Genomic DNA, 24452 nt, shown 5'->3' with positions numbered 1-24452 from the left:
TACTGCATTTCTAGTCATTATGCATAATTACTACTGCATTTACAAAAATACCTTTAATTTATGCTTTATTTTATATGCTTTATTTTTTTATGTGTGCTTTCTGTCTTTTATGTACTAGGCTAGGGCTATGCTAAAAATCTCTTAGTTTCTTAGTGTTTTTTCATATGTACGTTGAATGTTACACTTTTATAAACTTATATATTGAGCAATCTATAGCCTAATTTTATTTATATATATATATATATATGTATATATATATATATATATATATATATATATATATATATATATATATATATATATATATATATATATATATATATTATAATTTATGTACAATTCACACATTTTACTTCATTTATTTGAGTTTCATGTAAATATTTTTTTCATTTTTGAATGCTACACTTAATACACATTTACAAACTTAAATATTGAAATTGTCATATCATGTGCTTTCTCTTCCTTCATAAAATTGTTATGAGAGTTTTTTACTCCAGTGGGGCCAATTTTCATGATCTTGCCTAGGGCCCCACAACCCCACGGGCCGGCACTGCTCCTCACAGCTGCAGGAAGAAATGGATCTTGCACACGTGAACTCGTACAGATGACAGAATGGACTCTGTGAAAAGCATGAAGCAACAGCAGCGCGCGTCCTCGCCAGCCAGATTCAAAGACTCGCCGTCAAAAGCGGCGTCCAAAAGCGCGGCTGCTAAAGGCGTCGCGTCGAAGCCCGGCGGTAAGAGCAGCCGCAGTAATTCTCCAGTCACTGTCCACGCGGGGAAAGACAAACACGCGGCCAAAGGCGCGGCCGCTGTCCACGCGAGCGGTGCTGAAAGCCCGACTCTGAGAAGGGCGGAGAAGAACAAGAGCATCGAGGAGCGCAGCAGCTCGTCTGAGGAGGCCTACGCCGCAGAGGAGTCGCTGTTGGGGGCCGAAGCTGCTCGGGTGGTCTCCGATCAGCCGAGCTCCACGAAAGCCTCTCAGGGCAAACGAGAGACCGCGAGAGCTGATGGAGGCAAGCAGACGGCCAAGAGCGCTGTGGGATGCGGCCCGGGCTTCTGGAGGGAGGGATGCTTGCAGTCTGAACTCATACAGTTTCACATGAACAAAAGCTTGAAGAAAGAAAGCGGAATGGCAACGAAGACGCCGAGCTCGCCGGTGACGGAGCCGCAGATGATGCCGCACGCGCCGCACGCGGAGGCGAACCGGCCCTCGGAGGCTTTACCTCCGCCAAACCTGGAGCTGCAGGAGGACATCGAGAGACTAGAGGAGGAGAACGAATACCTTAAGGTGGGATAAGATAATACTGATGGTGCTTGAGTGGAAATATGGATCTAAAAATTTTAAATAAATGCATGCGATAAAGAACTCTGTTGTAATGAACGTCGTTTTATTTTTGTATTAAATTAATTAAACCATTCTGAGAACAAAGAAAAAGTCATTTAAAGTAGTTTTGCCTTTGAATTGAAATGGCAATTCATTTGATAAAGTACTTAAAGAAAATATTAATACTTGAAAGATATTTGTCCAAAATCAAAGTGTGGTGTAACTATAACGCTGGGATGTGTTGTCATTGAAGAAAACAATCAAACCCTTTACATGACTGTGATTCAAGGGCGGTTGATCACTTAATATCTGATAAATTTCCCATAACCACAAGAAAAATTATGACATAGCCTACTGATTTTTTTATGTTTTAAAAAAAGTCTCTAAATACAGTACAAACTGTATTGTGAAATATTATTGCAATTTAAAATGACTGTTTTCTATTTAATATATGTTAAATTGTAATTTATTCCTGTGATCAAAACTGAATTTTCAGCATCATTACTCCAGTCTTCAGTGTCACATGATCCTTCAGAAATCATTTTAATATGATGATTTGCTGCTCAAGAAACATTTATGATTATTATCAATGTGGAAAACAGTTGTGTACAATGTTTTGTTTTGTTTTTCACTTTGATGAAAAAAAAGTTTAAAAGAACAGCATTTATCTGAAATAGATATCATTCATTACATAATACAATACCATTCTTCTTTTAAAAAAAGAAAGAGATTAATACTTTTATTCAGCAATAAATTGATCAAACATTTAAAATAAATTGATAAAATAAAGACATTTATAATGTGACTAAAGATTTCTGTTTCAGATAAATGTTATTCTTTTGAACTTTCTATTCATCAAATAATCCTGAAAAATTGTGCATAACTGTTTTCAACACTGATAATAATCAGAAATGTTTCTTGCAGCAAATCATCATATTAGAGTGATTTCTGAAGGATCATGTGACACTGAAGACTGGAGTAACGATGCTGAAAATTCAGAGGAATAAATTATGTTTAAAACTGTAATAATATTTTTTAATTTCACTGTTTTTACTTTTCTTTGGATGAAATAAATGCAGCCTTTTAAAAATCTTACAGATCCCAAACATTTGACCGGTAGCGTATACTTTTGAAAAACTTTAATCAAAAAAACTGTAATAATTCTTTTAACAATTTTGTTGAAAGTGCAATAAAGATAGATAGATAAAGTGTAATAACTTTTTTAAAACCTATCCAACAAGTCGTCTGGCGCATGGATGTTAAACTAGATTTTACAAAGATTACTCACCTTAGACATTTATTTTTTTTGTCACTAACCCTGCACATAAAATTGATATTTCGCTATCTTAGCATGAAATTGAAGAAATGCGAGCGGAGATGGACGAAATTAGGGACACATTCTACGAGGAAGACGCCTGTCAGTTGCAGGACATGCGGCGTGAACTCGAGAGAGCCCACAAGAACTGCCGAATCCTCCAGTATCGCCTGCGGAAGGCAGAGAGGAAGCGGATGCGATTCGCAGAAACAGGTGAAATCGACGGGGAGCTGCTGAGGAGCCTGGAGCAAGACCTGAAGGTAGACTCAAATCCTCACGGCAAACTCTGATGCCTGTAAACAATGAATGCACAGCTTTAACTTTTCACTGTAGAAACTGTCAAAAACACTGAACCACAAAACAACAAGGAATGAGAGAAGTGTCAGTAACTAGACAACGTTCTCTCCTCTGCCAGGTGGCCAAGGATGTGTCTGTGCGACTGCACAATGAACTGGAGAATGTGGAGGAGAAACGAACGAAAACAGACGAAGAGAATGAACGACTGAGGGAACAGCTGATTGAAGTTGAGGTGACAAAGCAGGCTTTACAGAACGAGCTGGAGAAGACCAAAGAGGTGAGAGCAGTTTAACTAACCAGTATAATAAACTATATATAACTATATAGCTTTGAGAATACAGATATGTACTGCATACACTGAAAAAAAGATATACTTTTTACTTTGTTACTGACAAATTAGTTTTACTCAAATTATATTTATGGTTTGGTTCAGACCCTAGATTTGATTTAATATGAATCCAAAACATTTTTTTCCCCAAGACAAAAAAATTTAAACAAATTAAAAAGATTATTTACTTTAAAGACCATACCATACTTAATCTATATATTTTCTTGTAACTCTCTTTTTGTTAATCTACCCGAGTCAAACATTCGTTTAAAAGCATAATTAGGATGGAAACGCCACTTTTAAGTTTGACCGTATTTTCGTTTTCGGTCAAAATGCCTTGTGAATGGTAGTGAATGGGACACAACTATGATAGCATCAAAAATCGCTATTTTTAAAACACTAAGAAGGCTCGACACAACATGAAACTTTGCTCGAAGTATCACCAGGGGCTCTACACATGAACTCCAGCATTAAGAACATTGTTTGTGTACACAGAGTTTACTAAAAAGAAAGGTTTTGTACGACTCACTTTATCAGTTAGTGTTTCCAGTGGCTGGAATTTTGTCTCCGATCTCCGAATGCTACATAACATGAGGAGAGTAAAGATGTAAAGATCTTAAATACGGTCAAACTTAAAAGTGGCGTTTCCATTCTAATTATGCTTTTACACGAATGTTTGACTCGGGTAGATTAACAAAAATAGCCTAGGTTGCAATTTGGCGAGAGTCACCTTTACCGTTACCTTAATTTCACCTTAAACAAAACATAAAGGCTGGCCCACAATAAAATATTTTTTAAAACTCATCAGATTTTTAAAATGTGAGCACAAACATGACAATAAAAAAAAGAATAGATTTATCATAGATTTATTTAGGTTCTGTTCCTATAGTGTGTGGAGAGCCGTGATGTGACCAAGATTACATTCTCGAACAACCAGAGTCCCGATCTCGCCAAATCTCTCACGGTCAAAGACAAGTATCAAGTATTAGTAGGAGTTCAAGTATCGCCAAGTTCTTTCATGACAGCTCTCAGGAGATTGATATGGTGATAGAGATTGGTATGGTAATGGATATGGCAATGTTAATGTATTTGGTCTTGGCGGAATAGATCAAGTACCAAGACTTGCTTCTGCCAATACATTCACAGACACTGATGTGAGCATGTAAGACATGTTGCTGTTGCTGCACATGTAACATACATGATTTAACCCCCGTAGCAGATCTATACAGGTGGAGCTGGGGAAGGTGGAGGGTTTCTTAAAGCGCGTTGCATACTGCTACCAGCAACACTAGCGGTATTTGTTTGAATGTTGAGCCGCAGCTCATTGGACGCTGATGCAACAGCAACCAATCAGATGTGCCATGTAGATAATGTGATCGCTACCAAATGAGTCAAAGACTTATGAGCCTGCGCCATGAGTTTCATGCCAGAACTAGGTAATTATGTTTACCACAGATCTTATTTTACTTTTGAAAAACCCCATTATAAAACCCCATAGGAGGGAACCAGCGACGAGTTAGTCTTCTGGGTTCGGACATCACGCCTACACCACTCTTTTGTGTTGTGATGTCTTTTTAAAATATGTATTGTATTTTCTGTTATATGCTTAAAAAACATAAGAAAAAAATTATAAAACCACAATAATTTCTGCTTAAAGTTATGTGCATTTAGACTAGGGTTCCTCAAACTCGGTCCTGGAGGGCCACTGTCCTGCACAGTTTAGCTCCAACCCTGATCAAAGTTTCTAGTGATCCTGAAGACATTGATTAGCTTGCTCAGGTGTGTTTGATCAGGGTTGGAGCTAAACTCTGCAGGACAGCGGCCCTCCAGGACCAAGTTTGAGGAACCCTGATTTAGACAAAGTGAACAAAACCGTGATTTTTGATTAGACCAATATAAAAATGAACTTTAACTAAAGGACACAGTCGTTTCACTTTTTTCAGTGTAGATAATGAAGTTCCATCATGTTTATTCCAATGCATTGCAGCTTTCTCTGAAACGAAGAGGAAAAGATGTAAAGACATCAGAGAAGAGGACTCCACAAACCCCAACAGAGGTAAGAGACATTCAGATGTTGTCAAATGCATCAGCAGCTTTTGTAAGAGTATACATTTCTAAGTCCCCCCCCCCCATATGCACTTTTTGGGAATTAAAATTGTGGTATAAGCACAAGCATAATCCTTTGTCAACCACTTGGCTGCCTAAATGAGTGAGGGCACAGTAACTCTTTGGGGGTAACGCGAAATGAAAGTGAAAAGAGAGCACGCATTTCAAAACGATTACAAATGCAGGTGTGTGCAGGTGGTAAATGGTAAAAAGTGATAACCTGCTATTTTTATCTGATTTAACACATAAAGGGTACAGTATACATTAATATATTTAAGTTGATTGAGTGATGCTAAAAATATATTTTTTGATTCGAATAAAAGCAGTGAATGTCACCTACAAATTTCTAATTTTCATGAGGCATGTAGACTTTTCAGAGTCCTACCTGTTCCTATGCGCTTGATTTGCACCAACAACATCAATGCATTAACAATTTGACAGCAAATTCGACACCAATTTCCAAACTATATTTTCTTCCATAGGAGGAAAATGAAGATCTTAAATGCCAGTTGGCCTTCATCAAGGAAGAGGCCACCTTGATGCGGAAGAAAATGGCTAAGATAGACAAAGAGAAGGACCGTTTAGAGCAGGAGCTCCACAAGTACCGCTCTTTTTACGGTGATGTAGACAGTCCTCTCCCCAAAGGTGAGGCTGGAGGTCCCCCCACCACCCGAGAGTCCGAACTGAAGCTCCGTCTGCGGCTTGTGGAAGAAGAAGCCAATATCTTAGGTCGCAAAATCGTGGAGCTGGAAGTAGAGAACCGCGGGCTGAAGGCCGAGTTGGATGACATGCGCGGGGATGAGCTGGCCGGTGGGACGACAGACCCGTCGTCCAGAGAGCAGAGCGAGGCGCTGTCCGAAATGCGGCAACAGCTGCAGTTGGTGGAGGATGAGGCTGAACTTCTGCGCCGTAATTTGGCTGACGTGGAAGAGCAGAACAAGAAACTGACCAGCGAGCTCAACAAGCTCAAATACAAGGCAGGGTCACATGAGGGCTCACGCTACAACAGCGGGGCGGTCGATGGGGCAAAGTTTGAAGCTCTGCAGGAAGAGCTGAAGGTCGCCAGGCTGCAGATCAACGAACTGAGCGGGAAGGTGATGCAGCTGCAGTATGAAAACCGCGTGCTGCTGTCCAACATGCAACGCTACGATCTGGCGTCCCACCTGGGCATCCGCGGCAGCCCGAGGGACAGCGACGCAGAGAGCGACTGTGGCCGCAGGGAAAGCGACGATGACTGCTCTCGGCTCACACCGCATCGCAAACGTGAGGGTCCCGTTGGCGGCGAAAGTGACTCCGAGGAGGTCCGCAACATCCGGTGCCTCACTCCTACTCGCTCCCTCTACACCCCAGAGGGACGTTTTTTACCGAGAAGTTTCAAGGACCGCCAGCAGATGATTGATATCCGTATAGAGGCGGAAAGATTGAGCAGGACCATCGATAGACTCATTGCTGATACCAGCACCATCATTGCAGAAGCGCGTGTTTACGCGACCAACGGTGAGCTGTTTGGAAGAATGGATGATGATGATGAGGGCGGTCGAATACGAGAGCACGAGCTGCTTTACCGCATCAATGCTCAGATGAAAGCTTTCAAGAAGGAGCTGCAGAACTTCATCGACCGCCTGGATGTCCCAAAACCAGAGGATCGAGAAACTGAAGAACCTCTGTCAGTAAGTACAAATAAACACAAGACTTACACAAACCTATTATGGTTTTTTGGATATATCCTTTTGGTCTGCAAAGTTTCAAAGATCAAAGTGCTTGATAAATGGAGTTACTGTCTCCGAAAATAAAGAAGTGATTCTGAACTGCCTGAAACAAGTCATCAGTAATTCCAGTCTTCCTGCTCAAACCTATGTAGGTTTGTAACAAATTTGCTTAACGCCAGCCTATGGTCTCCATTGGCTTCCAGTGAACAATGTCTACCCGGCTCCGCCCTCAAACACTGTGTACAGTTGGGGGCGGGGCAACATAGACATACTATATTTGTAGTTGAGGCCTGGAAGAGTTTGGTTTGTGTTGTTGACATGGCGAGACGATGCTGTTTTCTGCACTGCACTCAGAGCAGAGTAGACCAATCACAACAGACTGGGCCATCTGACCAATCAGAGCAGAGTAGACCAATCACATCAGACTGAGCCATCTGACCAATCAGAGCAGAGTAGACCAATCACAACAGACTGGGCCATCTGACCAATCAGAGCAGAGTAGACCAATCACAACAGACTGGGTCATCTGACCAATCAGAGCAGAGTAGACCAATCACAACAGACTGGGCCTTCTGAACAATCAGATCAGAGTAGACCAATCACAACAGACTGGGTCATCTGACCAATCCCAGCAGAGTAGACCAATTACAACAGACTGGGCCATCTGACCAATCAGAGCAGAGTAGACCAATCACAACAGACTGGGTCATCTGACCAATCAGAGCAGAGTAGACCAATCACAACAGACTGGGCCTTCTGACCAATCAGATCAGAGTAGACCAACCACAACAGACTGGGTCATCTGACCAATCAAAGCAGAGTAGACCAATCACAACAGACTGGGTCATCTGACCAATCACAGCAGAGTAGACCAATTACAACAGACTGGGCATCTGACCAATCAGATCAGAGTAGACCAATCACAACAGACTGGGTCATCTGACCAATCAAAGCAGAGTAGACCAATCACAACAGACTGGTTCATCTGACCAATCACAGCAGAGTAGACAATTACAACAGACTGGGCATCTGACCGATCAGAGCAGAGCAGAGTAGACCGGTTACAACAGACTGGGCATCTGACCAATCAGAGCAGAGCATAGTAGACCAATCACAAAAGACTGAGCCATCTGACCAATAGGCTCTCAGAAAGGAGAGGTTTAGAGCGACCAAATTCTTTATCGAACTGTTTCAGACACTGAGAAATGAGGTGATGTTGCAATGTATATTATGAAAAAACAAAAGTGTTTTTTTATTATTATTTTTTTATCTTAGATGCATGTTATTATGCCGGAACCTTTACAATCGCATAATGGGGCACTTTAAAGGAAAAGTTTAGCAGAAATTAACATTCAATCATTATTTAATCATCCTCATGACATTCTGACCCTGTATGCCATTTTTTACCCTGTATGTATTTTTTCATCAAATAAGACATTTTGAAGAATCACACAACAAGTTTATTGTAATTTCATGTCAAGCTCCAAAAAGGCCCAAAAACACCATAAAGCATGAGTAAATTACAGTATATTCATAAATAAGTTTTGCATGATGAACATACTACATTTTAAATTCATTGAAAAATGTCCCATTATGCCATAGCTCTCAAATCAAATATAGCACCAGTTTAGACCTCAATGACATTTTGTCATAAGAACAATCATGTTTGAAGATGTTATTGATGTTATATTTGAGGTGATGTGAAAAATGTGCCATGTTTGATGTGAAAGCTCTGGTGGAGAGCAGGGTTTTTAGAGAATAGTGATGCCAGTTTTGGTCTGTTTGTCACACAAGGCAATTGGGATATAATGCATGAGTCAAAAAATGGCATACAGATTCTTCACATTTTACATAAATAAATAAATGCATACATACAATAACAGCATATGGGTTTGGAACAATGATGAGTAAAATAATGACAAAGTTGTCATTTGGGGTGAATTATACCATTAATTTCTTACAGATAATAAGGTTTGTTTAATGGATGATTGTGATATTCACTTGTTTTCCTCAATCTTGATCATGTAATGAATATTGCACTCTTCTGCCTCTCTATAGACTCACTGATACTCTCTTTCTTCCATTTCCTCTTCCATTTTGATATCAACCCAGATGTTTCAACCTATTATTTTGCTTATTCTCATTCTTGTTTTATTCTCATCTTTATCGTATGCCACTATTTTCAAACTAGTCTTTCTTTTCACTCTTTTCTTTGTTCTGTAAATTTCATTTCTTTTATTTATTGTACAGTTTTGTTACTTTCTTCCTTTTCTTTTTGTTCTGTTTTCTTAGTTTATCATATTGATTTTGGACATGTCATCAAGGTTACACATGGGACAGGAAGCGATGATCATTTCAGGCACAGACTACAGTCACTCAACCGAACACAAGCGTCCACTCACAATCTGCTTCACTGTTTGTATATTCAGTTTATTTGGTGAGTAATTTTTTGTGTATTTCATTAACTTATTACATTTAATATAGTTTAAATGATATGTGTTAGCATTGTGTCCTGATCAGGGCTTGACATTAACACCCCAAACCCGCCAAATGTGTGTTTATTTCAACTGTAGTCTTTTAAAAAGGCATCTGAAATAATAAACTAAATGCAATGTAATGTACATTTTTTTACGATACATATTGATATTGAAATATCTGAAATGCTTCAATACCGCAGAATAGATACATGATACCAGCAGCTCTTTCTCACTCTCTCATCTCTCCGACAGCGAGTTACACACAAACACTCCTCCCACCACTCACTCGTTTCATTTGCTCTGGATGAATGTTGTTGTTACAGGGCTTGAATTTCGATGTGGGATTGAGCGTATTGCGCATAATTTTTCTCATTTCCGCAGATGTTGTGCTCACACCCAAAGAAAGCCGCCTCTCAGGACCACAATTTGTTATTTTTCGCTGCTTTTTGCGCTTAAACAGTCAAATACACACAAAATAATGTATTTTGTCTTCACGCAAACACAGTCAGATATGTTTTAAGTGAACGTAAACATTTGAGAAAGAAAACGCATGTGTAACAGTGTAATGGATCAGTGCGTCAGGTCTTAAAGTGACAGCAGCCTAATAAACCTGCTGCCAAATTATGAGATAATATTAAAAATATCTATATGTCAATTTTTCCCCATGGTATCAATGGCAAAATTGTGGCCAATGAAAATGCTGAGTGGCTAGTACCTTTTTAAAACCACTAGCCACAGTGACTGGTGAGCGAAAAAGTTAATGTCAAGCCCTGGTCCTGATTATCTGAATATTTATACAGAATATGAAAGCTTCCATTTTGTGGACTGTAAAACATGTTGAAACATTTGAGCATCGTACATTAGTAAAAATAAAGATTGAGAATCAATCTCACTGAGAATCATTTTACCAGTTCTCTCAGTAACCCTCAGTTGGCCATTTGGTTCTTTGGAGATTAAAAAGTTCTTGATGTTACGTTATATGTGATGAGTGTCCTGGTTCCTAATATCATCTTTTATCAGATGACAAAGTAAAGCCCTTCTCTGAAGCTCCAGTGTATTTTCTAAAGAACCATGCAAACTCTTTTGGCATCAGGCTGTAAAACACATTTGAAACCTTTTAAAAATAAAGAGTGTGTGATATATATTTATATTTATGGTTGATGATCACAGTTATAATGACTATCTACTGTACACTGTAAACAGTGAAAATTAGCAGCTGTTGTTTTCTACTTTTCTACTCATTGTTAACCTTAAAAATGAACATTCTTACTGTTTCTGTTGAGATTGAAGTTTGTGTTCTCTGTCTTTTTTGATTCTCGTGGTTCTCATTGTCTGAATGAAACAGAAGTTGCAATAGCTTCCCTATTGTTTTCTCAGAATTGTGTGATCTAATCTCACAATTGTGCGTCATGAAGTCACATTTGTATGTTATAAAGTCAGAATTATGAGAAGTTAGTATTTTTTTCCCACAGAATTGGACTTTATAACTCACAATTGCTAGTTAATCAGAATTGTGAGAAAAAAAAGTCAGAATTGCGAGATATTAAGTCAGAATTGCAAGTTGTAAAGTCAGAATTGTGAGATATAAAGATAGAATTTGCGAGATATAAACTCACAATTGTGAAAAAAAAAAATCAGAAATGTGGGATAAAAAGTTGCAATTATCTTTTAAATTGTTTTAATCTGTGGTGGAAACAAGCTTCCATTTATATCAGAGTGAAACTGCTTCTCAAACAAGAACAAATGTTAGGGCGGGACTTGATTTTGTCCAAGGGGAATTGATTGGATGGATGTGGTTTGCTATTGGTCGATGTCGTGTATGTCATCAGAGAAGGGAAGAGATGTCCTGCAAGAGGGAGGGAAAGTTTTTTTTAATAAAAAATGACATGAATGTAAAAATGAATGATCTGCAATTGTGCAGATAAATCATTTATAATGAAGACTGGAGTATTCCATACAAAAAATAAGAATCATCATTTTTGATTTAATGGTAACTTTAAAGTTGAGCTTTCGGTGTGCACAAGGACCCCGAATGACAACAAGGTAGGCCTACAACATAGTTACAGAGGTAAAAATACATCAGAGTATTTTAGGCTCTTGACTCTTGAGTCAGTCGGTGTCGTTTTCAGTCTGAAGCAGAGTACGCTAATGGATGACTTCAATCTGCAGTTCACTAGCTTATTTTATTAAAGCAAAATAATGTAGACTGAGAATTTATAACCTAAAGGATGCAGTTTAGAGGATAGTGTGTACACTATACTGTTTTCAGTGTGAAATCGGCGTCTCCGGAGAATGACAGGCTGACCTTGTCGTCCTTTATTGACATGGAAGGAAGAAATGCGCCCGGCGCAGAGACACCAGCCTGGGCTGCGGAGGAGATGGCACAAGTGGCTGGTTTCGGATAATAGTGTGTGTGTGAGTTTTTTATTTTTTTTTATGGGGACTGTAACTGCAAAGCAAAGAGTTAAAAAAGAGAGAGAGGTTGTTATCCGTGTTTAGTTGTGACTGAAAGATGTGGAATGCGTTTGGAAATGGTTCCAGCGGGTATGTGAGCAAGGCGCAAGGCTGGGAGTTCGTCCCGTGTTCTCGTCTAGAGAGGCCCGGTAAGAAGGTCCAGAGTCCCGCCCGGGTTCGTTCGTTCCCGAGCAACTTCCTGGAGCAGCTTCCACCTGGACCATCCGAAGCGCCTCGTGCACAAACCCCGAGTCACGAGCTGCACAGTCCACACACACGCCTTAAAAAGAAACTCGAGGACTTAAAAAAACGCTACGATCACGAGAAAGAGGAGTGGAGGATGGAGAAGGAAATGCTTTTGAGACAAGTTGCTGATATTCAAGTAGCTACACACACAAGCATGCGACACCAGTGGCTTTTGACCAACCAGCAGTGTGCGTTTCTCTTATTCTGCGTTGTGTTTACAGGGTGGAGAAAACAGAAGGATATTGTTGGACCTGAAGTGTGTTTTAGAGGAGGTGCAGTCGGGGGTGAAGCGCGAGGAAAGTAGACGGGGTGAGCTGGAACTGCAGAGCATTAAGGATCGATGCGCATGGGAAGTGGAGCGATCAGAGCTGAAGAGGCGCATTACTCAGGTATGAAACATATAAAGCATAAACATATATGTGACGGGAGATGTCTATTTCTAAAGGTGGGTTTATTTTTAAGTATAGACAAACCGAAAGTGTTGAAACAACTATTCAGCATTTGCATCGTAGGGTAAAAAACTAGTTAATTGAACACAGACCATCGAGGCATGCTGCCACACTAGATGGGGTAAGTTGTCACAATGTGAACTTGTTGTTTATTGATGCTGATTTGAAAGGAATCACTTTTTTTGCCATATGAAATAGAACTAGCTTTTTTTTATATAAAAATCGAAGATAAAATATTTCCTTGTATTTAAAATGTATTATATATTATTTAATGTCTTTTACATTATAATGAACAATTATGAAGCACAAACCAATTCAGAAAAAAAGGAAAATGTTAAAATATCAAACCAATTCTGTTGTTTTGGTCAGCAGAAACACAAATAATAAATTATTTCATAAATAAAATAACAGCCAATAAAACATGTGACACTACTTCTACTGAAAAACAAACAAACATAGTAACCTAAAAATGGTAATAACCAAATTAACCGGTTTAAGGCTAAATTATTTAACATCACATACCAACAAAATTATTATTTTTTTCAGGTTAAATAAGGTAGTAATAGATCTTTAAGGTAACAATTACAGGTTACCACTTTTTACAGTATGAAAAGTTTTACACTAAGTTGTTGTTTAAAAATTAAACAAATCTATATTAGATTATTGGCGTAAATGAAGTTAATGTCAAAGTTTATGGCAAAGTTTTTAATTGTTTGTGTGTTTTCTAATGGTTGTCATTGAGCATAGCTCAGAGATTGCATAGGCTTTATGTAACACAAACACTATCAAGTGCAAATATATCCTGTCAACAGAAGCTTTGTGTGCAAGTGGCCACAGAAGACCAGCTCTTTTGCGGTATTAGATCATATATTTCATCAATTAATGAAAAAGAAATTTGGCATGACACAGATGCAAATGTAAAAGTAATGTGCAAAGCAAACTAGTGTGGAAACTACCAAACTAAAAATTGTATCTTGTGCTTAGTTTTCACCTTAGTGCATTTTCCCTCGACAGTTTACGACATCCTTATTAAGACACTGTCCAGATCGCCTTGTATTTACTATCCATTGTGAGAGATTTCAATCCAGTCTAAGGCTTTATACTTTATTGTAAGTGTGAGTTAGTGACTCAGAGAAACTCCTAATACAGTAGCAAAGTCGGCATTGTTGAGATGAAGAGGAGAGGAGCTTTGGATTGTTGTGTGAAGGCATATCTTGTGACGGACTACCCCTCAGGACATACACTAGACTCAGGACTCATACACAAAAGAATAACCTAATAATGTGTAGTGGTCTTGTAATGATGGTTTGAGGTTTTACATTGTGAAACAATGGACGCGCTTGACCGCATATGCACTTGTTTAAATTCAGAAAACGATTTGGGTTTAGCCACACCAATCCACCCAAAGTACTGGTTGGTGCAGAGAACAGAATTCAGGGAGGGGTCGGAGTGAACCTTAAAAAAGTTGTTTTCTTTGCAGTCAACATCCTACCACGGCACATACTTTTGTCCCAGTGGATTTCTTCGGTTTACCACTTTCACAGCAGGGTATTCGCCAGCATATTTCTGAGCATATTTTTGATCTTTAAAACAGAGATGAGTTGCTCCAGGGCCCCACCCTTAGGAATGTGAGATGCTAAAGGATTGGTCTTGCTGTCTATTAATAGAGGGCTGTTTTTGTGACATTGTTACACAGACACAGACAGAGTGCACTGCAACCAGGGTAATTATATTTTAGTCTTAAAACTAGCAGCACCCTTGCAGTCTCAACTCTGGTTACATGTCACATCAGTGTCTCACATGCCCTCTGCTTGTAAAAACATGCGGTTAGTGCACCCAGGAGAACTCATAGGGTTAAGGACAGTGTGCCAGCTCATTTTAGTGCTATTGGAGCGCACTGTTTGTGCAAACACTGCTTTGCTCTGGACCGTTGCTATATGAACCATAAATAAGATTCACCTATTTTTGTCTTTGCGGTTGCCCTGATGGTGGAGCATGCATGTTCAGTCCAATCAAGACTTAACTTCACAGCTGAGTTGTCAGCTATATTATTAAGAATTTAATATTCATTAGCTGTTTCCATCCAAAGTTGCGAATTTAGCTTGTGCGCAAAATCTGAATATTGCATAAAACATTTGTGAAGAAAGCAGGGTTTCCATCCAGTGAGTCGAAGACAACAAAATCCTCACTTCCTGATAAACTAAAAAAGTAGTATAAGCCACTGTACGTAACAATTTTTGCACTTTTGCACTAAGCAAAATTCGATTTACTTTAAGTGAAATAGCAGTATTTTCTTAGCGATATGCTAATTACACTATATAAAAATAGCAGTATTTTCTTTGCAATAAGTGTAAGTTAGAGGCTATTTATATTTATAAATAGTGGCAAATACTATCTGCACCTCAGTCTTGTTGTATATTAAAGGGAAACTATGCAGTGTTTTTTAGCTTAAATTACCTTAACTGAACAGCTTCGGAGTCATTGGAATGGTTATGTGACTTTTTTCGGGTTGAATGGTGGTCTTCTCGCACCCCCCTAGCGGCTGTGAGCGGAAAAACCACCCTTGCAACTTATCAGGTCTCGCGATGTAACAAATTGCTTTACGGCACTGCACACATACACTATCCAAACATTTATATGGACATGGCAGTGGACATGGCTCCGTGCGTTCGCCGGGTTCTTTGAAAACAAATGCACATGACCAGAGGGAGAAGATTGTAGGGGAGAGAGTCGCCAACGAGTTTTGACGACAGTGTTGTCAAATATCTATTCCGAAGCTGTAGGGGGAGCTCTATAGAGAAACCCGCGAGCAAAAAGCGAAGAAATTGCCAAAACTGCATAGCGCCGCTTTAAAGGGTATGCAGTAATAATATAGAGTGTAAATTATTATATTTGTTAAAAATTATTAATTGGATGCCACCTTGGGACAATAAAGCCCCCCCTACCCCTAACCGATAAACATTATTATTATTATTATTAAACACACATTAGACACTTTATTTCCACCTTTCTAATATTGTCTTCATTTTTATTGAAAATAAATGACTTTTTCCAGTCTGATATGTGACGGGGAAAGGGACTAGAGCCATTTCGGCAAAAGACGGATTCGAACTCGATTTGCGTCAAAACATTCTGCTACGTGCCTTACCCCTATACTATTGCTACTGTTGATAATCTAGCATCTTCTGTAATTTTGTCTGGCCCAACCAGATGTCAGTGGGCGGAGTTAGTGTAAATAGCCTCGCCAACAAGGCGGGTTATTTGCACTTAGTGTAAATAGACACTCCGATATAATAAACGACTTGCGTCTTAGAGCACAGACTAAACGCAATAACGACGAATTTAAGTGCATCTTGACATTTCCATCCAGCAGTTTTTTTTATACAGTATCCCAAAATGCACATAAAAATAGGTGGATGGAAACATAGCTATTGACAATAGACAAGGCACTGACTGAACTTTCGGGGAGCTGTCGGTTCTGGTAATCGGCCAGTCTGATTTTGTTGGCCGTAGCAGAATAGTGGCATCATCATATGTTCAGAAGACTGTAGTTTGGGGTATGTAGGTTTTTTAATGTTCTTGACAAAAGTCTATATGCTTACCAAGGTTTCTTCTCGATTTTTTTTTGTGGAAACAAATTTTTTCAGGGTTCTTTGATAAATACAAAGTTCAAAAGAACAGAATTTATTTGAAATAAAGTCTTTTGTCAACATTGATCAATTTTAATGCATCCTTGCTGAATAAAGTATTAATTAAAACAAATCTTACCTTTTGAACAGGAGTGTATAGAAATCTCTAAAACACAACTGGCATAATTATGTGTTATAACTCATGTAGACTATAGGTCTCAATGACATCAATAGCTTCCATCAGCTGCAGAGTTCAATCAAGCTCTGTGATAAATATGGTTTTAGTGTTTGCTGTCTGCGCTCTCTCCAGGGTCATGGGGGGGTCAGCATACCAATGTGGCCTCTCCATTACATGCAAAACTCTCAGCACTAGTCTGAGCTGTTTTTGTCTGCAGGCTTAGGCTGGGCATCCAAGGCCTTGGTCAGGACACAAGGTCCATTTCATCCTGTTGCCAACTAAACTCCTCATGATTCTTCCTGTTCAAATGTTTTGCTTTCTTTGTACAACTATCCCATACACCCATTTCCTCTTTGGTGGTCAGCAAAACCCTGCCTCTCTTCTCCCCACAGCTAGAAGCGCGAGGATGTGGCGTGTTGGGGGAGACTGTGAGGAGTAATGAACTAGGGGACACTCTGAAGCGGGAAAGAGCGGAACAAAAGAGGCTTCTGGAAGACACTCACAGCGCGGCGATGGACCTCCGCTGCAGGCTGGACAGCAGTGAGAAGGGCTGGGTGAAGGAAAAATCTGAGCTGCTGGAACGCTTTGAGGCTGAGAGGAAGGAGTGGGAGAACCAGCTCATGGACATGCAGCGGAAGATTGAGGAGGTGAGTCTGTGGATGTGCGCCACTCCCCACATCTCAGCAGAGAGAACCATATCTTGTTTCAAATTAAATGATTCCCTAAGCGCTCCTGTTTACTTCCATGCTAAATGAAAGCTCTGCCAGTAAGCCTGAATGGATAATGGTAACACCTAAAATTGGAAGCAATGATGTCACATTATATAAACCTTGGAATTTCAAGTGACTGCCAAAGGAAGTTTAGCTCAGTTTAGCTCAGGCATTCATCAGACTTAAGCTTAGAGCTCCAAACTAGAGGTAGAGAAAATTTGGCAGATGCTTCATCCAAAGTGCGTTCAAGCTATGCATCTTATCAGTATGAACGTTCCTTCAGAATCACACCCACAACCTAGGTGTTGCGAGTGTTCTGTGCTCTACCAGTTGAGAAGCATGTCCTAGGTTCAATAATGGAACTTTCCATAGGTCTGTCAAAGTGTAATCCCATAGAGTCTGACCAACATTATTAGCTCTAGACCAAGTTTAGTTCAAACACTGATCAAACCACCTATGTTTGATTTTAATAACTCTGAAGACTTTTATTAGCTTGCTCAGGTAGGGGTGGGCAATATACCAGTAGACACAATCAACCAGTAGAAATGTGTCAAACATTTTGGACTATCGTCTCTATCGCAGTTACGCTCACGTGATGTTGCCCTTCTGTGCCATCTCGAAAGCTTATCGTTGAATGCATTTTTAAGCTTTGCGGTTTAAAAACAAGTGATTTTAATCCGTTCAAGCACAATAAGCAGCAAAAGAGGACTCATTTTGTTATATGCGCGCACTGTCTGAGAGACAGTGCCGCATACTGAACTGTTCTTTTTAGCGCCTTACTGAACAGTCAAATTAACACACTTGTATGTCAAAATGCCAGTCTTTGCGAAGATCCTCATAGACTAAGTCGTTTATGTCTTAAGTGAACGTTAAATGGTTGAGAAAGAAAGCGCATGTGTTTCAGTATATTAGATCACTGTGTTCACTCTTAAAGTGACAACAGCCTAATAAACCTGCTTTGTTCTATTGTATTTTTTTATAGTGCTTAAAGTTTTTCAGGTATGTCTATTTCATTTGTGTCTTTGTTGTAGTTTTTTGTAACTATTTTCTTTGTTCCTATTTTATAACTTTACTTGTATTCAGCGAGCTTTTAAAAAAAACTTACATTAGTTAGGCTAGTGTTAGTTTTTTATGTGATTTTGAAATTGTTGATGAGATTTATGAAATTTCAATACAAATTTTATATCGTAAAAAGCAAAAATAACTATATCTTGATAGCCTATGTCATTATTGTGAAATAAAATTGTTCATATTCTAATGTAAGATTTGGTCATATCGCCCACCCCTATGCTCAGGTGTCTTTTATTAAAGGTGGTATCAGCGATTTCAGGCCCAAACATAAATTATCACATTCATCTAATATTTCGCTAGCTGCACGCCCCATAAGCATGCTGTCAAAAAAACGCGTCTCTCTAGGTAGCCTAGGCTCTGAGATCTGCACACAAAAACAGCTGTTTTCAGTCTGTTTGGCCAAACAATCAAAACCCAAACAAATAGTGTTCCAACCAATCACGACAGGGGCGGGTGTTGTGAGGTTTTCGCGTGCAGCCGTCATAGGCAGCCGTGCACGAGCGCAAAACCTCACAACACCCGCCCCTGTCAATGATTGGTTGGAACACTATTTATTTTGGTTTTGAGTGATGTTGATACCAACTGTTTTTGTGTGCAGATCTAGGCTACCTAGAGAGACGCGGTTTTTTGACAGCATGCTTATGGGGCGTGCAGCTAGCGAAATATTAGATGAATGTGATCATTTATGTTTGGGCCTGAAATCGCTGATACCACCTTTAAGGCTGCAGCTAAACTCTGCAGGACAATGGCCTTCCATGGCTGCATTTGTGGGATCCTGCTCTAGTCTGAACCATGACTTAGATTTTTGGTATGTGGTTACATATGCATTTGGCAGATACTTTTATCCAAAGTACCATATTCAAGGTATTTTATCAGTTCATGCATTATCTGGGAATCAAACCCACAATCTTGGCATTGTGAGCACAATGCTTTACTACAGGAGTGTCCAAACCTGCTCCTGGATGGCCAGAGTTTAGTTCTAAAAGAAGTTAAACACACCTGAACTTGCTAATCAAGGTCTTCAGAGTAACTAGAAACTTCCAGGCAAGTGTGTTGGAGCTAAACGTAGGAAGGACATTGGCCCTCCAGGAGCAGGATTGGAGACCCCTTCTCTACTGATATGGTGTGGAATGGTGGGTGGTTAAATGTAGAGCAAGGAGGGGCAACGTTGGTCCTGGAGGGAGCTAAACTCTGTAGGACAGCGGCACTCCAAGACCGACGTTGCCCATCCCTAATGTAGAGGAAAGGGCATGGCTGGGTTTCTTGTGGAGGTCTGGCATAATAGATTTAAACTGGCAAGGGGCAAATGTTTGGGTATTAGAAGATGTGCCAAGGACTACATTCACAATTGTTTTGTCTTTTCCAGTTGTACAATGAAGTGAAGGTTCACCGTACTGGATGCTCTCTCAGACCAATTACTGATGAACAAAATGCACTAAGGATCAGCTCATGCTCTGTCAGCTCTTTGTCAAGTGAAGTTACCTATCCCTCAGATGCCCAGAGCAATGAATATTCTGAGGCTCTTACCCAGCAAAGCAATGCAAGCATCGACTCCCAAACAAGTCAACTCAGTCACATCACCAGTGAATCCAGTGACCAGTGCAGTGATCAAAGCAAACTATTAAATAAGCAAGGTACTGGTGAACAAAAGGCTATAGACACTGCAGAGCTAGAAGAAATCCTGGAAACCTGTTTGAAATTGAAAATGGAGAACAAGTCCTGCTTCGTTGGACAAGAGGACCTTCTTAACCCTTTCAAACGATTTCAGAGCATGGAAATAACCTGTGGAAGTGACAAAAAGAAGAACAATACTGCCCTTAATGCGGTGAGACTGTTGTTCATAACCCTCTAATCTCAATCTAATCTCTCAGGTGTTTCAATTACTCGATTGCATTACTTTCATGCTAATCCTCCTGAACTATTCCTTAATAGAAACACAAAACAAATCGTAAATTCACTGTTCATCCCGTAATGGATGAAATTCGCTGCCGTGTTTGCAATGTTATATTTTGTGGTCTGAGGTCTAAGGTTTGCTCTTATTATACCTCTTATTCATTAACAACTTGTAGGCACTTAAGGAAATTGCTAGTGTGAGTGAAGAACTCTGTAGCTACCAGGATGAAATGAGGAAGCTGCCTGATATTAAGAGGTAAACCTCATTGCTCCCAGGTGCTGCATGCATCACAAATGATGAATCAGATCTTTGCTTCATAGTGATATCACTTTGTTTGGTTTCCCTTCTTAGAAGCCGCAGTGAGTCAATGTTTTTTCCAAGAAAGGCTGAGTTGGCGGAGAGGGTAAAGGATAATTTGGAAATGGAGGATACAGTTTTGTACTTGAAAAACATGAGTGAAGACCTTAAATCCCTTGATGAGCAATACTGGATGAACTGGGAAAGTTGTAACATGGAATCACAGCAAAGGGATGCGAAGCCACCAGACAACATAAGACAACAAGCCCCACCCATACCAGCCCGTAGTACATCTTGGTACCTTAGCAGTCCTTCAGCTTCAGAATTAGAGTCCAGTGGCACAGAGCAATTGTGTCAACGGCCAGGGACCCACCAGGACAGAAAGTACACCAGTCCCGCAATTGTACGAAAATTTGAGGCGATGCTTCAAGAAAATGAGGGGAAAATTCTGACCGACTCTGGGAATGTATCCTGCTGCGATCCTGTTGATTCCAAGTGCAATGTCAGTTGCTGCCAGAGCCGCTGGTCCTGTGATGGAAGTAGATTTGCCAGCAACAGCTCATCCAGATATGTACCTGTTAAAAGATGTCTTTCCAACATTGACATTGCAGCTGAAGCCACCGATTGCAGTCTAAACCAAACAGATGCTGTGTGCAAAAACGATCTCAAGAGTGCATCTCATCCCATGAACATGCCTACAGATTCTGTTGCATCAATAGACTTCATTTCGCCATATCCTGGCGCTATAGCTACTCCCAGAAATGAGAGACTTGAGCAGAAAACTGCAGAGTTAAACCGTACACTCTTCCAGGCAGGAATGGGTCTTCGGTGTGATGAGGACATTTCTATGAATGTTTCTTCTGATTGTTCTCCAAGTCTACCAGAGGTCACATCTAAGGACACATTTACAGAGAGCCCATCAATGCATGTTGAAGACAATCTAAAGGTTGTGCTCTCGGGTCTTGTGCCGAAGGAGGAGGGAAGAAGGAAGGAAACAAAGGACCTTGTCTCTAAGTCTTCATCTCCAAAGCAGGAATGTATTCTACAAAAAGACGTTGAAGTTAAACCTTTCCAGACTGAACACACTACACCAACTTCAGTTGACCAACTTGGCCCAAGTGTTGGAGAAACATGCTTTGAAATTAGCGCAAGTCCACCACAGCTGCAAATTCAGATGGAAAGGTGCAGCAAAGTTGTGGATGTTAGTACAGATCAACATCAAGCAGTCAAAAAATCCAAACAGGCCAAAAAGGACATGTGTAGCACCAGATCTCGGATTTTAGAAGAAAATCCATGGAAGCCCTCGACACTAGCAGCCTATCCTCGTCCAATGGAGTCTAGGTCCAACTATGGAGCCGTTGAGAGGATTCTCAAATGTTACGAGGATTTGGAGAGATCTCAGGAGCAGAAGCAGTCACAGCCCAGTCCAGGGAAGGAAGAAGACCTCATGGACCTCTTGGAAATGTTGGATATGCAACATGAGCCCAGATCCAGTCAGAAACTAACACACACACCGCACCACCAGGTCATAGCCCACAAAGAGACACATGTAACAGTGCAGGTCAGTACTGCACACACTCCCACACATAGACACACACCATTCAAACCACAAAAGCACACACTTTCACCCGAGCTCCACACATTCAAACACATGGTAAATAACTCAGCCGGAGAAGTGTATGAGGTGCAAGTGTAGATGACTATAGTGTATTAAGTAGTAGTTTTTCAAGAAAAGAAGTCACTTTGTTCCATATTTAAATGCATTTAGGTCTGAAAGCCTGTTGTGAATATAGATACGGTTAAAGGGTGTTGTAGCGCCTGCAATATAATCGGGATAATCCACAGGCGGTTCTTTGCTTCCACGTCATGCATTATAATTGTTTAATGCACAGCTAGCCGTGGGTTATCCCTTACTTATTTCTGACATCAACTAAGGTTAATAGGTGGTTTCTTTGGGTGCTGTACAGTGATACACACAGTAATTGGTAAATCTGTTTGATCAGAATATGTTTTCATCAATAAATAACACTAAATATATTAGACATTGCTCTAAATCTGGGACAATTCCCTCTAAATCTACAACCGAAAGTCTTTTCTCATGTCTGGAAATAGTCTATTTAGAATGTATTGTTAAAATACCTCATTCCCACAAAACCATCTAAGCAGCACAATTAAAATTCCTTAAGTTGAATTTCTGTCAGAAAATATTGGCAGATTGCTCAAAGCGAGAAGCCCAGAAGCTTCTTATTGTTGAAATCGGGAATTTGCTTCAAGGCTTGAAGTGGAAAGAATTAGTGGCACCAAGTTTAATTTACATCTTTCATGTCTAGCTCTTTAGACAACCTCAATTAACTGTTTTTATAGGAGGCAAAGGTATGTGGTGCAATTACAGAAACGTACCATGGCCAGTATTCCTCTGCACGGACCGCTTTTGTACATTACACAGAATTGCTGGAAATGATTGTCAGATTATGACTCAGAAAGCATCAGAGAGATTTAATCAGTTCTTTTCATTTCAAGTTAGTTCTAAGATGGAGAACATATGCTGAAAACAAAAGTTAAGCCATTTCCTTTAAATGCAATGGCATCAAAAGAAACTGTCTGGACACATTTGTAATCAAAATCAGTTGTACTTTATCAGTATACTTTACAATTTAAATATATACTTTCTTTGCAGTTTGAATTATAGACTGCAATAAATTAACGAGAATAATTTCAATTAGGCTCCTTTTTTAATTTATGCAAACAACGCATAATTTCTTTTGGGGAGAAACATGACCTGGGCGTCTCCTGACAGATCTCGTGAGATTCATTCACAAATGTTCTGTACATGAAAGCGCACAGAGTAGGTGAGTGTGCTGTTGACAGGAATATTTAAATCCGATGATATTTCATAAAAATATTTGTCTCAACAGCAAGGCAAAGAGTCCTCTGTAACTATCAAGAAGAGCTTTTCACGCCCCGTGTGTCCTGCAAAGAGGCGTTTGCCCTCTCGTTGGGCTAGCCGCTCGCCCGTCTCATCTGCATCATCTCCCTCACCCCCACCCACAGTCTTCACCCAGAGACAAACACTCACCTACCCCACCTTTCACACAGAGACAGTGATCTAAATCTGCGTTAGACACACTCCAATGCCTGTGTAAATAAACACTGTGACTGTTCAAATGTTGTGTACATTTCTGTAACCATGAAATCTAACTGCCTTTCTCATTCTTTTGTGTACATTTTATTTCTACCAGTGTGATTCACAAATGATGTTTTCTGTTTTTATAAACCAGTCTCTTATATTTTATAGCTGCCAATGTAGACCTGTTTTCTGTCTATGCTTCACATGTGGCCTCATGTGTGTGTGTATGTGTGTGTGTGAGGTCTGATGTCTGACTGATAATATCAAAGCCTGTTTCACGTCAAATCCTTTGTTATACCTTTACCAACCTTAACCAAAATGACTTGTTATTATAGAAACAAATGGATTCTACACTTAGTTTACGTGCTAATCTGATGTGAGACATATCATTTAGACAATGCCTTTGCAGTTCTTTTTCTTAATTAATATACCAAGTGTATTGAGCATTTATACAAATAAATAAAATATTGACACTCATTCTAGACGTAAATGTGTATTATTCATTATTTAGTCTCGCCTGGAGCCACAACATGGCAAGTGATGTAGTGGTGCCTGGAGAAGTGGGTATACTCTTAATTTATGCCCCCAATCTTTTTTTAAGCGTCCCAGCAAAGGATGAACGCTCTGTGTTTTAAACAGTGGCATGTAAGACTAGTCTTGCATATTAGTTCACCCCAAAATGGGCCAGTAGGATTTGCACATTATCACTTAACTTTTGCTGCTTGACTTCACGGAGAAAGGATCATTATGAAATTAATATTAGCCACAGAAGAGGTGCAGTTTTTGCAATTAAAGGAACACGTTGACTTTTTGGGCCTTTAGCTTATACACTGTATCCC

The 24452-nt window shown here is 39.8% G+C and overlaps 2 protein-coding genes across 2 annotated transcripts; both read left to right on the top strand.

The window, feature by feature from the left end:
* Positions 1–612: 612 nt before the first annotated feature.
* mtcl3 (MTCL family member 3) lies at positions 613–9304 on the top strand (the record flags this gene model as incomplete). The annotated part of the gene is made up of 6 exons (XM_081387979.1): positions 613–1290; positions 2677–2901; positions 3057–3215; positions 5254–5322; positions 5855–7042; positions 9194–9304. 6 exons carry the CDS (start codon positions 613–615, stop codon positions 9302–9304), a joined length of 2430 nt encoding a protein of 809 aa, XP_081244105.1.
* A 2381-nt stretch (positions 9305–11685) lies between these two features.
* On the top strand, positions 11686–24090 carry mtcl3a (MTCL family member 3a). The gene is made up of 7 exons (XM_081389218.1): positions 11686–12394; positions 12480–12647; positions 16907–17161; positions 19662–20120; positions 20365–20444; positions 20541–22047; positions 23402–24090. The coding sequence occupies exons 1-7, from the start codon at positions 12071–12073 to the stop codon at positions 23594–23596; spliced, it is 2988 nt and encodes a 995-aa protein (XP_081245344.1). The 5' UTR covers positions 11686–12070; the 3' UTR covers positions 23597–24090.
* Positions 24091–24452: the final 362 nt, after the last annotated feature.

Source organism: Scardinius erythrophthalmus, assembly GCF_964197995.2.
Source record: "Scardinius erythrophthalmus genome assembly, chromosome: 16".
Lineage (NCBI taxonomy): Eukaryota > Metazoa > Chordata > Actinopteri > Cypriniformes > Leuciscidae > Scardinius > Scardinius erythrophthalmus.
The sequence above is the reverse complement of the archived record's forward strand: the minus strand, read 5'-3'. Positions and strand labels throughout refer to the sequence as shown.

Excerpts from the sequence above, each read along its gene's own strand:
- mtcl3a (XM_081389218.1), top strand. The coding sequence starts at position 12,071 with ATGTGGAATGCGTTTGGAAATGGTTCCAGCGGGTATGTGAGCAAGGCG. Across the intron at positions 20,121-20,364 it reads ACAATACTGCCCTTAATGCG|GCACTTAAGGAAATTGCTAG; the intron begins GTGAGACTGTTG and ends AACAACTTGTAG. Across the intron at positions 20,445-20,540 it reads AAGCTGCCTGATATTAAGAG|AAGCCGCAGTGAGTCAATGT; the intron begins GTAAACCTCATT and ends TTCCCTTCTTAG.